The sequence below is a fragment of the Camelus bactrianus genome, chromosome 31 (genome assembly GCF_048773025.1).
Source record: "Camelus bactrianus isolate YW-2024 breed Bactrian camel chromosome 31, ASM4877302v1, whole genome shotgun sequence".
Lineage (NCBI taxonomy): Eukaryota > Metazoa > Chordata > Mammalia > Artiodactyla > Camelidae > Camelus > Camelus bactrianus.
The window spans coordinates 15,472,740-15,488,966 of NC_133569.1; the positions used below are offsets into that span (position 1 = coordinate 15,472,740).

The 16,227-nt window shown below is 43.5% G+C and overlaps 1 protein-coding gene across 1 annotated transcript in view; it reads left to right on the forward strand.

Moving 5' to 3' along the window:
- The window catches only part of PINX1 (PIN2 (TERF1) interacting telomerase inhibitor 1), a 64,378-nt gene that overhangs the window by 16,398 nt on the left and 31,753 nt on the right, over window positions 1–16,227 (forward strand). Inside the window, exon 6 of the mRNA XM_010967830.3 lies at window positions 3,464–3,540. Within this exon, the coding sequence (XP_010966132.1) occupies window positions 3,464–3,540 (77 nt within the window). The remainder of the gene's footprint in view (window positions 1–3,463; window positions 3,541–16,227) is intronic.

Sequence of the window (16,227 nt, forward strand, 5' to 3'; positions counted from 1 at the left end):
AATTACAGTACTAATGTACTTATCTGATGAGGATGATTGATATAACTCATCAGTGGTCCAGGAAACTAAAACATGGGAAGATGGCATTTCACTTAGCTTGGTGTGAAGAGTGAAGATAAAAATGTTGCATCAGAGAGATTGCAGGAGCAAGTAGCATTGTAAAGTTTGCTGCTGCTGAAATATGTTAGTTCCAGTACATAATTATTCCTTTCTCTAATCCCAAGATTATAATTTAAATTTGGCATAACTTATTACATAATTTTAAAATGTTACTTTTATCTATATTTGTTTAAAAACCTAACTTCAACAGTCATTTCTTTTAACTTGAAAATGTTTGGCAAGGCCCTATCTGCAAAGAAGAAAATGGAGAAAATACCCATTTCCCCAAAGCCATCTTTGAGGTTTGTGATGTTACACAGCGAGAAGTCGTCCAGACAGCATTGCCTTCTCCTCCCAGTCATGCAGCGGGTGGGCGGGAGGTTGTGTGGACCTGGCTTGTGCAGCTCCGTTGTTCTCATTGATTCAGACTTCTTCCTGTGACAATTGTGAGATTCTGCTTCTTAAACAAGGAGACTGCTGTTGCAGCACATGTCCCCGTGTGAGCCAGCTGGTGTGGACGCTGGCTGTGGGCTCCCTGGCTGGACTGGCTCCCCATAGTCGGCTCTGCTAGTGGTGGGTGTTAAGATTCCTCTCCTGGCTGTGGCTCTTTTGACATTCAAATATAAAATAGCACCATTGCAGGCTTTAGAAAAGTTCTGGCTGTCCTGTTATTGGTTGTGAGGGTCTCACTAACTCCATCCCCACTCTGATTCTTTCTGGCTTCCTGGCTTCCTTACACTCTCACCCGCTCAGTGAGGTGGTTGTAATCTTCCGTTCTAGGTTTATTATCAGTCCTGTGTGTTTTCATTAAAAAAAGAAACTCAAAATATAGTATTATTTGTTTTCTCCTTGATTGGAGAATGCAGATAAATTTTCTAAGCAAGTGAAGCTGCCTACATAAACCATCAGTGATTTTTATTTAGCGGACATATTTCTCAAGCTTGCATTTCCTTACTCTGGCCCCTTTACTCGGAGTAGAAAAACTCAGCTTCTCAAGCCCTGTGCAGTGCAGTGCTATAATACAGTTTTCTCCTGAGAACTTGGGCTCTGTTTGACTTTTGCCTTTAAACCAGGAGGCTCCAAATCTCCATGAATCTTAGGTTCTTTTTTTTTTTATATAGTTTTATTTGCTTCCCGGGTGGACCTGTCGGTGCTGTGTCTGGCTGTAGCATGCATATGGGTCTCTTCTAGGAAGCTGCCCTGATGTACTTGTGATCACAGATAAAGTGCTGTTGTCAGAATGAGCAGATCATCCTTTCATGGACTTTGTTACACCAGCTTGGCTACTGGACCTTTTTTCCTGGTCTGGAAACGTCATGACCAATTGAAGCCAGTAGATAGATAAAACCAAATCCAAGCAGATAATATTTATTTCCTATTCCCTTCAATTTTTTGATTGTCATTTTCTCTAAGAGATAAGTTTATCAATAGGATTTGACCACCATTCAGAACTGAGACCAATAACTTTCAAACTCATTTTTAATATATATATTTTATTCGAAAGTGGCCACAATTGTGTAACATTTATAAACTATTCAACCAAGTCCATTAACTAATAATTATTTCAGTATCACTTCCATCTTCACATTTTTATCTACTTTTTTAAGTTCCTTTCCAGTAGTCTCTGACTCTTTCTTCTCTGTGTTTTGTTTTCCAGATCAAATCCAGAGCAAGGCCTGTAACAGTCCTGGTTTCTACATTTACTTAAGTGAACTTGCTAAAGGATAAATATTTCTGATACAAGAACCCATCACCAAAACTTTAGAAACACTTGCACCTTCTTTGGTACATCTCCCCCAGCTTGGCAGCTTTCCCTTTGATTTGTAGGCTTGTTTTTAATCTCTGCGTGTTCGTGGTTTGACATCCTGTTTTAAAAGTGTGCTCTCGCATGTACCCTCCCTTCCTTAATCATTACCTTCCAGCATTCTTTTTAGTTCAGTTGCTGTAAAAGAGATCTTAATTTGCATTTCTTTTAGGGTATCTGTTCCATTTCAGAAGCTAGCTTAGGGGTGGATGGTCGCTCTACATTTTGAACCATGTCCAAGCCCTTTTTCTGAGATGGAAGCTGCCGCCCTGAGTGCGCTCTGCGGTGCGGAGTGGGGTGTGCTGATGACAGAGCCCAGTGCAGATCTGTAGACCCCCTGAGGGTCGTCCACTGCTCCCCACTGGGCCAGTTTTATTCCCCACTTTTCCGGTTTATTTTCTGAGTTCCCACGTGGGACAAGCTTCGTTTTGTTCCTGAGTAGGTTTCTTTGGGGTCTTTTATCTGGGTTCTACTTGATAATCAGGAAGAACCAGGAAGTGCCATTTCTAGCTCAGGAAGAGAGGAGAGCACCCTGGGGGGCCTGTCCTGCCTGGCAGGGACAGGTCGCGCTGCCTGGACTGGTGAGCCTGGTGCTGCAGCCTCAGAAACTAGTTTGAGCACCTGGTTTTGCCTTAAATCGAAGGGTGTTTGTTTTTTAATTTCATAGAGTCACTTGGCAACATCATATTTGAATGCTCCAGTGATAGTCAGTGAACTTGAACCTTCCTGGGTCATGACATTACTTTGCCAAGTCGGTTTGCTGCAGGAAACCAGGAAGACAAGTGAGTCTGTGACAGTGGAACTTGGGCTTCCAACCCAGAACAGAAATTCCAGTGTCTAACCCAGAGCCTCGCTCCCCCAGAGCCTCAGGACTTTACATGTAGTGGTTACATTTTCAGTACATTTACCATGATGTTGACAGATGGGAATAGATCTGGTCGACTGCTCACAGAGTGTTATTGGTAGAAGTGGAGATTTCAAAGAAGTGAATTTTAAATTAGTTGGTCTGTGGGTTTGAAATTAAGTGAAAGAGTATATAGTGTTTTTAATAAGAATCATGGATCCTTTGCATGCTGCTTTTGCCAGAAGCCGTTTAATTTCCTGCTCTTATTATGTGTCCTTTTATTTAAAAGTTATATCTTAGCAGGATTCTTAATTCTGCATTTCATAACTCTAAGTAAATAGCTCGTGTTCCTTGAAGTAAATGGGGTCTATTTTATAAAAGGGGAACCAAGAGACCTAGAAAGCATACCCAGTAGTAGAGCAAGCTTTAGAGTGTAATTTTCCTCTCAGTCTGCATGCTCTGGGTTGTTTCTGCCGTGAAGAGAAAGGCAAGGATTCTGGTTCACTTACTTGATTTTTAAGTGATTTTTAAATTTAGTTAATCGTATTTATTAATTAAACAGTTGTAATCTGTGAAGGGGAAACAAAGTCAGTAGTTTACAGAATTTTTTTTTGTTTTCCAAAACCCATCTTGTTTTCAGGAGTTTCACAGTTTATACTGGTGCTCCTTATTTTGGGAAGAATGTGTGACTGAAAAGCATCATGTTGTTTCTCTAGGGAAGGATCTCTCATCTCGGAGCAAAACAGACCTGGACTGCATTTTTGGGAAAAGACAGAGTAAGAAGACTACTGAGGTATTAAGCCACACACGACTGATATGTTGTGTTTCAACACTGATTTTCAACTGTGTATAGAAATATTTAGATCTATTACTAACAGCACTTTCCAGACAAAGTTACCAACAACAACAAAAAAAAACATTTAGAGGCTTCATACGAAGGCTAAATGTGATCCTCTGAATAATAATACTTGACAGATAATATGTTATTACAAGGAACCTAAAAAAGAATATACGTTATTTGGGGTTTTTTTCTGCTGGCACGAGGGCCAGACTGACCTCGGGGAAGAGTGCCGGTCGCTGATGCACGCAGAGCGGAGTGCACCTCCATCCCCATGGGAGAGGGGGGCTGCGGGCAGGTTCGGTCTGCTCTGCTCAGACTGCCAGTACTGTCTGGAGGGCAGCCTGAGGTGGGGGAAGGGCAGACTCTGGTCCTGGCTCTTCCGCTGTAAAAGCATTTTGAAGCAGTGTTGGATCGGCGGGGAGAATCTGGAGGGGATTGAGGTGTAGTATCTCCTCTGTTGTACAGTACTGTTTGTTTCAAAACCAGAAGATTAGGAATAGGGTGACCGAACTACCCCCCAAAGGAGGTGGCTCCGTAATCCACAATCCTGACTGTTAAGCTGGGCTGTGTTATATACCACGGTTTTTGGTGCTGTTTCCAACTGTAAGAGACAGCTCTGGTTGTAGTTTGGATGTCAAAATATTATAGAGTTTTTGAAATGTGGATTTCTGGAAATAATGAGATAAATATATTTTAAGTTGACCTTATCTGTGAAAGTCTGGGGTGCGTGGTTGCTACAACCATCACTCTGCTCATCTGGCATGTCGTGCTCATGTACCTTTATTGGTCCCAAGGCCAGGCCCTGGCTATAGAGCAAGAAAGACTTGTTCCGTTTATTTCTGACATTTCTCCAGACTGACAGAAACTTTCCCAGGATGGTAGCTATTTGTTATTTCATGTTCTTTTCAAAGACTGTAGAATTACTAGCTATTGGAAATTTTGTTTGGTGATTTCCTTTGTAGGCTGGGGCTGAATTCCTGATCTTTTAGCCCCTTTCTGCACCTGCACGTTTCGCAGTGAGGACAGAGGAAGCAGGCCCGGGAAGGGAAACCTGAGGGTGGTGCCTGAAGATCTCTGCTGAGCCCTGTCAAAGGCGGCCGGGCCGTTAGGAGGAGGTGTCCTACACCAGGCTGTCCTGGATGCTTCATGCTCAAGAGGCTGCTGGAAAAAGCTAGGATCCTCAGACAGCCCTGCTTCTGGCCATCCTCTGCCCCTCAGTGGTTACCGAGTGACATGGGCTAGGCTCTCTGCCGGGTTCACTCAGGACTTGGCATCTGGCTTACCTCAGTCTTCCTCTAGAACTTCTCTCCTTTGGCCATCCTCAGCACATCTGTACCCTCGGGGATACTCTCTCACCTCTGCTCTGCCCTGACAACCCCTGCGCGGTCACACCCTGCGCCTTGACCTCGGCCCCGCCCCGCTCCCTGGGCCCCTGACCATAACCTTTCTGCTCCAGCTCTCCCAGGCTTGCATTCGCGTTGGACTGCTCTTCCAGATCCTTGCATTCTTGGATTCTCCCTGCTGCCAACCTCCATTGCCCTCATTCCTCATCTTTAGAACCCTTCTTGAAATTTTACAGTTGAACAGATCAGGAAAGGAAATATTTATGGGCTTTTGGTGGAACTTTAAAAAAATTTATGTGATAAGCACAGGAAAAGAGATTAGAGGTTTCTAATCCTCTGGCCAAACATCTGTTTGAGGGCTTACTGGTGTTAGGTGCCGTGAGGCTTTCCAGCACTATGCGGTGTCCCTTGACTTTTCAGTGGTGTGGTTATTTGTGATCATGTTAAAGTGAGAGGAACTTCAGAAGTAATTCCTGAGCACTAGCCCAGGCAAAATCTACTTTGGTACACTTGGGGGTAGAGAAGACCACCTTGATGTAATTCTGTGTTTTGTGCGAGAATTAAATCCAGGCACGTCTTGATCTCTCATTCTGATGATGCGTTTGTGATTCTGACTGTTGGTGAGGCTGTGTCGTATCAGGCTGCGGGACCTGCTCGTGAGCCTTGCTTCTCAACGGTGGTTGCGCTTGAATGGCCTAAGGAGTTGTGAAGAAAATGCTCTTGTCAGGGTCCCACCCAGGATGAGTGAAATCCTAAGTTTGGGTTAGGGTCCAGGCATCAGTATTAAAAAAAAGAAGAGAATTTTTTTTTTTAATTAAAAGGGAAAAAAAGCCTACTCATGGGATTCAGGTGATTGTCCCACTGTGTGATGAGGAGTGAAGATTGAGAACCACCAGGAGAATCCCTGCCACATGCCTGTGCAGGTAGAGCTGGCTGTGGTACCAGGACTGTCGCCTGGACAGGGCGTCTCAGTCCTAATGTGTGCGCAGATCCCCTGGGGATTTGCTTAAGCTGTGGATTCTGTTCCATGAGGGTTGGGTAGGGCCTGAGAGTCTGCATTTCTGCAGAGCTCCCGGGCAGCATGCTACATGCTTCACGGTGAGCGCACTGGGCCTCTGCAGTGTTTACATTTGACGCATACCTACTCGTGTGTGTAAGATAGTGTATTTAAATTTAATCACATTTTTAGGCACCAAATGAAAAGTCTTTCTTTGAAGCAGTCGCTTTTAAATTTATCTTTTACACACATTTGGATTCTCCTATATTGAGATAGCTTTTACTGAGGCACGTTTGTGCCTCCCCCGTTGCTAAGTAAACTGTTGCTAAGAAACCGTACCCTGTGAGTTACAACAGCCTTTATAGCTGAGGGCAGGAGTCCTTTGATCACATTTGTTTGAAAATACAACCTCTTGGCTCCTGTTCTCAGTTGGAAGGAATATTGCTTTGTTTTACTCCCTTGACCCCCATAGCAACATTGGCCTCAAGTTGTATTTGGCATTGCCGAGGCCAGGGTGCCGCTGGAGGCCAGATGCCGAAACGTCTCAGAAACCACAGCAGTTTGAAACGTGACAGCAGTAGTGCCTCGCCGGGTGCTCTGGGCAGAGTGCGGATCCTGATCTTACCGTTGTGTCTGGATTTAAAGAACCTTGGGCGTTGTCCACGTCGGGCTTGGGCCGCGTCTTAGCTCTCACGTTAAGCCCAGCCCACTGATTTCTACAACCCCTGACTGTTAAGATAATAGAAATTACAGCTCTATTAAGGATCTATGTGCCAGGCACTGTGCTAGACATGATGTTATCTATGTCATCTTCATACCGGTCCCATGAAGTAGGCATTATTATCACCTTTTTTTTATAGATGTAGACACCCATGGAACCACCACCGCAGTCAAGATAGCTAACATTTCCATCACTCCCCAAGAGGTGCAGTTTTCAAATTCCCAATTTATCCCTTATTATCACCTTTTTAGCAGTGAGGAAACTGAGGCTCAGAAAGGGTTGTACCACGCTCTAGAGTGGCACCAGTGGGGTTGAAATCCAGGTCTCTCTGACTCCAAAGTCAGAGTTCTTCCCCTTACCACACTACTGCCAATGTTAATTAACTTTTTTGCATTTAGAAAAAAAAAATCTGCATTTAAATGATTTAATTATGTTTAGAAGTTTTATTTGAGATTTTGTCAAAGGGTGAAAACCGGGAAACCGACGTTGGTGTGCTCTGTGGGTGTGGGTCTGAGCCGCGTTGGCGCGTTTGTGGCTCCTATAACCGCCGTCTGGGTTAAGACACAGAACTGTGCCCTCCCCACAAACATCTCACTCATCCCTCCCCCAGTTATAGTCACACTCCCTCCACACAGTCCTAACGCCAGCAATCACTGCTGCTAATTGACTGTCTAATTCGAAATGGACTATCCTGTATCTGGACCATGTGATCTCTCACACTGTGATGCTGAATCTGCTCACATCGGTAATGATCGGTACCCAGGTTTTAAGAGCTGATGGTAGTTTCCATGATCTGCCTCTTCCACATACCCATACTAGATTTTATGTCTTCTAGCTCATGGATCTTTAGAAAACACCTTGTAGAAATCAGATTTTTGATGTTTTTAAAGTCCAAGCCTATCAGTTAAGTCACTTAATTTAGTAAGTTTGGAATTGTATCAAACTGCAAAGTATTATATAAATACAAGGTGTTACCATAACATGACAGTTTGTCTTCTGTAACGTGTCAGTCTAGGAAGCCCCCTGGGCAGTACTCGGGGCACACTCGTGACGGGGAGGTTGGTGAACTCCTTTAGGCTGCACACGGGACTTGTGTGAAGGCCTGTGTGAGTGTGTGTGTGGATACACAAAGTCCAGTGCTTTCCTCAGGGTTTTCAGAGGAGTCCTTGAATCAAAAAGAAGGTTTAAATCTAGGACTAGGCATAAAAAATTCTCTTCCCAATCCAAAAAAGAATCACTTAAAATGAACTTTTTTTTTGTGAGGATAGTAGGAGTTGCATATAACATATAGAAATAAAAAGAAATTCACATCAAAACAGAACAACCCAGGCTTAACCCAAGATGTCTAGTATACGTTTTTGAAATTTAAATTATGCCTTTTATCCTCTCTCTGACCTTCATACATTTAATGAAGAAATTGATCCGCTGTGGTTTTACATGTGGACTTTCTCATCTGTCATGTACACTGGACAGTGGCCTACTTAAAGAGAGAGGACTTGTGCTCTCCTTGTTTCTAGGTCCCCAGCGTGTCATTGATTCCGTGCTTGGCACATGGTAGGGATTCAGTAAATGAAAATCTCATAAAAAATGAACTTAATTGTTACTCATCTTTAAAATCAAATTTGTATAGCTTCAAGGTTGATTTTTGAAATATTTTTTGAAATGTTTTGATCAATCAATAAATCTCTGAGAATAGGACATTTTCATCAGTTAATTTCCAGTCCAGTGCCAAGCATAATCCACTGGTGTAGCTGGTAGATTTTTGAGAAAGGATTATTGAATGAATGATTGCTTATGCCATTTTATGCTTTCAAAAATCAACCCTGTTTGCTAAAAATTGGCTTTCCGACATTGCATTTCACTCTGGAATGGTTTTTCTCAGGCTTCACTGTTTTTCATTGCAGTAGAAGTTAAAGCCTTCCTGTCTCTCCGGGGACTTCACTTTGACTTTGCTGGCCCATAGTATTCCCTCAAGCCACAGAGGCTGTCCAGGGGCACTGTTTTCTTGCCTGAATCTGGCTGTTCAGAACTACTTGCTTAAACAATGAAAGATCATCTCAAACTACCAACTGCTCAGAAAACTTTTAATCAGCTGTTCTGTGTAATGGTTGGTTGTACATTTCTGATTTCCACATCCTTCCTTTTCCTCACAGTCTTTGTACTGTATTAATTGGAAGACAGTAACTCTGGGTTGGAGTACACCTAAATTGGAGATGTATGCACTTTCTACAGAGACAAAGAAAGGATCGAATATATTGAATTGAAATGACTAGGGCCCCTTGAGACCTGCAGCACATACTTGTGCTGACCAGTGCCTGCCAGGAGTTAGAGATGCGTGCTCACGCACGCATGTGTGTGTTCACACTTGGTTTGCAGGTTGCAGTTGGAGACACTGAAAAACAAATTCCATTAGTTCCTATCTGGTTGAACTTCCTGATACTCCTTTTTTTTCCTTTCCTTCTCTCATTTTTTCCCTCCCCCACCTTCCCAGTTTCCTTCCTCTGTCCAGCTTGTTTCCTGAGTCAGCCTTATCACTAGAGAAAATGCTCCTAAACTGTATCAAGGAGTGAGAGTGTGTAACCAGCATTCCTGCTTTCTCTAAACAACGTGCTTCTGGCATAGGCTTTTGGCAAAATAATTGTCAATTTCTTCACCTTTATGACCTGATTGAATTAGACACCTTGTGAGTATTTTTTTATGCTCTCTCAGGATCCCCAGCTAATGATCATTTTTTTTTGCATTCCTCTGACGGCTTTTGGCTTTTTGAACCAAAGCATGACTTCTTTATGGTTTGTGTCCCTTTCTCATCAGTTACCACAAATCTCCCTTTTTTCCCATTTCTAACTGTAATATTTGAAAGTGAATTTCCAGGCAGACCCTTCTGTTTTGGTTGGTTGAATTCATGGGGTATTTTGGACCATTCTTTCTTCTAGTTCTATAAACTACCCTAAGCATCTCATTGGGAAAAGAAGTCTTTTTTTTTTTTTTTTAATTTTTTACTTGAAATGTCTTTGAATTGGAGGCTATTTCTCACTAGTTCTGGATTGGCATGTTAATAACCTGTATTTGTGAATTGGGTTGAGTTTTGTAAATGGCTTACAGGATGTGGACTCTTACATTTAAATCTCCCTGTTTCGTGCAAACCTCTGTCACCCTGCCTCCCCTCCTCACCCCAGATCTGGCATCACCATTCAGAAGCTGAGCAGCTCTCCCAGCCTAGTATCTGCGAAGATAATCTTATAGTGAAAAACCTTTTAGTTAGAGATAAATTTAAACTAAGCCTACAGACAAGCTAAATAACACATTTAAGATCTGTAGTTTATTTTTTGCCAGCAGTGATGACTTCAGTAATTCTTGTCATTATTTTGACCATTGATAACAGAGTAAAAATTCAAAATAATTTCTCTAAGCTGGGAAATTTGGCCAAAATTAAATGGAAGAAATTTTGTGAAGCTATGTAAAGTCTCATTTAATCCTGGAAAGAACTAATTTGGTACCATTTGAATGAGAATTGACTTAGAGGCCAGAGCATATAATCTGACTACAGGTTTAACTTAAGCCAAAATGTGCAGTCTGGCCACCGTCCTGAGAGTGCAGGCTTGGGCAGCTTTAGAAGCAACTCAAAGCAGCAGGGCTTTTGCATGGTTTCTGCACTGGTGACAGTTTTTGAACTGTCCTGTTCAGGCCTGGGTGCCGTGTTTTATAAGAATGTATTCTGAGAATGACATTAGGGACAGAGCTATCTGGAGAGCATGCTGTGCACAGAAACGATCAGATGAGCAGTTACGAGATTCTGCCTGCACCACAGGAAGATGCTGACTTGGAACAGTTTCAGTGGTCCCCTAGAAAAGGAACAGATTTGTTTGTTAAGCTTCAGAGGACGAACTGATGGGTGGAATTCATGGAAAGATTTCTACTCAGAGGAAGGAAGCAGCATGGGTGGCAGAGCTGGCCAGCTGCATAGGAGGTACCTCCAGGTGAGTTCCTGGAGGCATCCTTATAATAGGTAAGAATCGGAACTAAAGGCATGTGAGCACTTCCAAGTCTAAGGTTCTGATTCTGGAGTAAGGAGAGCACATGAAATACTTAAATTTGAAATGGTCCTTGACTTGAAGGTGCACATCTTCCGAGACTACAAAGGAAGGGACGTTACTTGGATTCCTCTCCTTGATTCTCATGTACTTGGGCAGTTTTGGTTGTATCTGCTTATCTTCTTTATCCAGGAGATGAATGTGAAAAGAATTTGGTTTGTTCAGTTAAGAAATCAAATAATATTGAGGTAAAATAGCGAGTTGTCCTAGCGATTCAGGACTTAAAAGCGTGATTAGAAACATTGAACGTCGAGGTGCAGGTGGTTGTGGATATCCCTATTTTATCTGTAAACTTAGTTTTCTTATTTATAAAATGAGAATGTTGAATTATATGTTCTGTTGTAGATTCTGTTTTCCAAAGATGGCCCCCGTGATACCTCCCATTCCACACACTCTTCTAGCTTGACCCCCTCGGCACTTTCTCACCAGGGGATGGAGCCCAGTCCCCTCCCTCCGTCTGGGCAGGCTGGTGACTTGCTCGTAGCCCTTGGAATGTAGCGGTGGGGATACTGTGTGACCTCTGAGGCCTTGTCAGCTAGAGTGCTTGTTCTTGAAGCCATCAGCCTTCGTGTAAGCAGTCCAGCTGCCCTGAGTCCCCAGACTGTAAGAAAGCCCAGAGCCCAAACTAGTGTACGCAGAGGAACCATGACAGGAGAGTCATGCAGGTGCCCCAAGACTACTTGGAGACTAGAGGTGCCTGGCCCGGCCCTCTGTTAGGCCCACTCTCATGACTTTGACAGCAGCACATTAGAGAGACCCTGAGCAGCACCACGTACCCAAGCTCTTCTTGAATTGCTGATCCATAGAAATGCTGTGTGATAATGAAATGATTGTTACTGCTGAATTTGGGAGGGAAGGAGAGAGGGTTGTTACCTAGGTAACTGAAATGGCTCCCCAAGGAGCCATCATTCTGTGGTCCTGTGATTATACCAGGAAGAACCATCTTAACCAGTAGAAGGAGGAAATGTCTGAAACATGTGTAGTTTTGTTTTCTTTTTCTCTTTCACAGAAAGTATAGTTTGTTGGTACTTGTTGGTGGAAAAGCAAAAAAAAAGCTTCAAAGTTACAACAGTTTAACCATTCTGTAGTTGTTGAGTACCTGGAGTGTCCTAGTTACTACTCTAATTGCTGAAGCTCCAAAGACAGTAGGCCCCGGGTCCCCTTCAGAGAATTCATGGTCGGGGAGATAGGTGTCTTGAACATAGTGTAAAAAGCTCTCTGTGGAAACTGAAAGTTCCAATAGAATCTATTCTACAGTGTATTTTCCCCAGAGCAACTTGAAGTGATCTTTGGAAAATGTAATTGAGATCATGTCACTACTTTGTTCAAAGCCACCCCGAGTTCCCTGTCACCCTCCGAGTGGACGGTCAGCCCTGACAGTGGCTAGAATCCTCCTGGCCTCCCACGCCTCACACACACTGTCCTGCCATCCCTCGTCTTCTGTCTTCCCCGCCTGCGCTGCTCTCGCCCTTCCCGCTTCCTTGCTCTTCCTCCAGGACTCCTGGGACACTCCTGCCTTATGCTTAAGCACTCCATGGTCCTCTGCAGGGAATGGTTTGCTCCCTGCCTCCTTCACATTTGTGTGCAAGTGTTCTCTCCATTGGTCTTCCTTGGTTACCCTATAGTTGAAAGCACAAACAGTAACAACAAAAAATCTCTGATATTCTTGTACCCTCTTCTTTGCTGTGTTTTTCTCCATAGCAGTTATCACCATCTGATGCACTGAATAGTTCTCTTGTGCCATCTGCCTTCCCTTAGACTGGAAGCCCCTCGGGGGCAGGGGCTTGTATTCCCTAGCTTCTAGGACCAGGCCTGGCACGGAGTAGGTTCTTAGTGAAGTTTTTGTTAAAATGAGTTCAGCTGTTGAAGCTGAACATGGTGGGAACACAGACCCAAGTGCCATCAGTTTTTACCAAGGCTGTCAGGAGAGGTTGCAGAGAACTGTTGGTGGATCTGGGCCCAACGGGCAGGAGTCTCTGAATGGACAAGGCACAGAAAAGAAGACATACCATGAACTACAACCTTTCCCAGGTCTCAGACTCATGCCAGTGGGGCCCAGACCTGTGACTGTAAGTGTGTAAGTAAGTCTTAAAAGTCGAAAGACAACAGGGAGTTAGGGAAGCTGATACCCTGTCTGAAAGTATCCAAGATTCACAAAGTGATAATGATGATGAAGGTGGTTGTGGTGGTAGAGCCCCTTCAGGACAGTGAAACAGGTTTGTGGTGTTGTCTAATGCAGACTACTAGTTTGTAATCGTTTATTTATTTGGTAGGGAGAAATCTGGGCAGATTTATGTGCTTAAGAGTGGAATTGCATTGCAGAGACCAGCTGCTTAGACCCGTCTTGTGGAGTGTGCTCAGCAGTCTACAAATATATTTAAGATGTGCTTTCTGTCTCCTGAATGTGTGAATATTCACACTTGTCCTCTGTAGGAACTTGTGCTCCTCTCATATCTGAGCTTTGACTTCTTTGTGCTTTGGTGCCTGTCAGAGGCCTGGAGATGGGCAAGAGCTCAGAGAACTCGTGGCACCGTGGACAGCTGCCTGACTGGAGGGAGGTGGGTGTATAAATGGCGCCTTATATGAGGTTCCCGCTGGCCTCGTCTAATTCAGAGTGCTGGTGAAATCATTCCAAGTGAGTAAGAAGCATTACATAGCTGGATTTTCTATTGAGCACAGCTTTTGATAAAAGCAAGAAGAGCTGGGTATTGACTTTTGGTGCCTGTTCTATCAGTGGTCTGTTAATCAACAGAGGATAAATTATTGCTCTTCAGAAACAGGAAAGGATCCCCCTTGGCTTGAAGGCATTTCCACCTTTCTTCTCTTTGTGTTTTCTCTTTATTGGGAGAGGATCTTTCCTCCAGCCACTTGCTCCTTGGGGGTTTTGTTAAGGACTGAAGGGAAACTGAAGGGAGCTCCTTTGATTTATCTTCCATCCCTTCCTTTTGGTCACTCCACAGGGCTAAAACAGCCGAGTTGGCTTTAATATGTCGCCATTAGAGACCCAACATTAGCTGGAATAAACCATCATGCCTCACAATGAAAAATGTCCCCTGATTGGCTAATTAATCAGTCAAAGGGGAATGACATGGCTCTCGGCTTGAGGGACTCTGCTAGAGAGAAACAGGCTGTTGATAAATGGTTTTCCAACAAATTCATATATCAAGGAAACTTAGTCATTTTTTAACTATAGTTTGTGTGACTGCAATTTTTTCCAACTTTTCCTTTTCTGCTGCTCTTGCTGTTTAGGCTGCATTTTTTGTTGTTGTTGATAGAAAAATATGGGATTTTAGATATAAGAATATAAATGCCTTCTCCTTACTCGTGTTTGTTAGTCTGATTGGTTTTGACTGTGTGTTTATCAGGAGGTGAAAATCAGATAGCTTTTTCCAAAATAATCTGTGAATTATAAATTTCTTGGCTTCCTTTGAGGTTAAGATCTTCGGATTTCTGGTCCGCACTGCCTGCGTTTGAATCCTGATTCTATCAGTTGCCAGCAGGGAGATACTGGGCAGATTACCTAACCTCTCTGTGCTTTAATTTCTTCATCTTTGATACGGGGATAATAAACTATCACCTAATAGGGCTGTCGTGAGGATTGAGTGATCTTATCTGTAGAGCCTTTGGAACAGTTCCTCTCACAGAGTGATTACTCGTTAAATAGTTATTGTTTTTTAAATTCAAAGTAATATATGCACATAGATTTAAAAAATGAAGCTGCACTGGACACAAAGAACAGCAGCCTTCAGTCGGGCCCTCTCCTCTTCAGCTCCTAAGCCTGCTCCGTGTAGCACCTTCGGTTCTTATGTGGTGTTTATATGGTAATTATCTGATGGTATTTATCTTCATATTTAAAAGAAAAATCTTACATTGTCTTTCTGATGTGTTAGTTTTTAACATTGTCTGGGCTTTTATTTTGGTAGGTTAGGATTTAGGCCCATTACCACTCAAAATACTGATGTACTGTACTTACCAGTTAATGTAGTGTTTGTTTATATTTTTGTCAGTACTATGTCAGTATTGTTCCCTGCTAAGCCAAGCAGTATGCTGTGACTGCATTTCCTCTTACAGTTTTGTGTTGTTTGTGGGGACAGAAGACGTGTCCACGTAGTTTTTCCCGTGCACTCTACCAGCCCCTTCGTGCACAGCTCTGCCGGGTCAGGCACACCTGGTAACCTGTCGCTCCGTCTTTCCCCAGGAGGCTGCCCTCCTGGGATGCCGTCTGCCTGCTGGCTCTGGCCTGGCTGTTGGTTTGCTCTGCCCTGTCACCCTAGACAGTCCCCTCTGCCCTGCTTCTCCCACCTCCCCGTCCCTGCTTCTCCTCCCCGGTCTTCCAGTAGCTTCCTGAGAGAGGGTGCAGTTCTGGAAATCTCTATCATAATGTCATGGCAGGGTGTGTGGGTATAGAATTCTGGATTGAAAATCATTTTCTTTCAGAATTTTGAAGGTGTTATCTGGTGTCTTCTGATATCCGTTGTTGCTGTTTTTACTTCCGTCCATGCACATACCTGTTTTCTTTGTTTGTAGGCTCTTCTTCTCCTTGAATTTCTAAAATCTTGTGGAGATGAGACTGGGTTGGGTGTTTTTAGTCACTGGACACTCGGTCAACCTTCCATTGAGACGATTCATGTTCTTCTGTCCATTCTGGAAAATTACCTTTTATTCATTCTTTAGTTTTTTCCCCTTTGTTTCCTCTGGAAATCATTAGTTAAGTGGTGGACATCTTAGATTATTCCTCAGATTTTTCTCATTTTTTTGTCTACTATTTTTCTATATTTTTGTTCTACTTTGGGGAGATATTCTTGATTTTACCTTCCAACCTTTCTATTAAAAATGTAAGTTTTGCTCTTACATTTTTAATTTACCAGAGCTATTTTTTATCATCTGATTATTCCTTTATATTTCCTTATTTTTAAGTAGCATCTTGTTCTTGTTTCATGGGTACAGTATGTTCCCTTGCCTCTGAGTACATTGTATAAGGATATTTAGGGTTGTTTTTCTGCCCTTTACCCCTGAGCTCCTTTACTTTTTTTGGTTTTGGTTTGTTTCTTTCATGCTGGAAGGTTTCCCCTTGGCCTGACATCACCTGGCCTCTGCTCTGTAAGTCAGGCAGTGAGCGGCTGGCTGGCGGCTCTGTCTGCACAGGCGGAGCCACTCAGCTGGTGAGTTCCGCTGCACAGTGAGTGATCGGGGTGAGCTGGCTTTTTCCTTGGGGAAACCCCAGATGCCAGAATTTTGGCAGGGCTTTTCTTCACTGTGGTCCGGTTTCCCTACAGAGGTGGTCCTCCTTGGGGAACATGGCCTGGGTTCTGGTCAGGGATGGGGCGGGGAGCTCACCCCCTGGGCTGCAGCTCAGCAGAGCTGCTTCTGTGCAGCAGAGCCTCTCAGGCTCAGTCTTCGCAAGGAATGATCATCCATCAGTTCTGAACTGTAAACTGTTTCATCTCAAAAAACTTGGGCAGGGGTGTTGTTTTCAAATACTGGCCC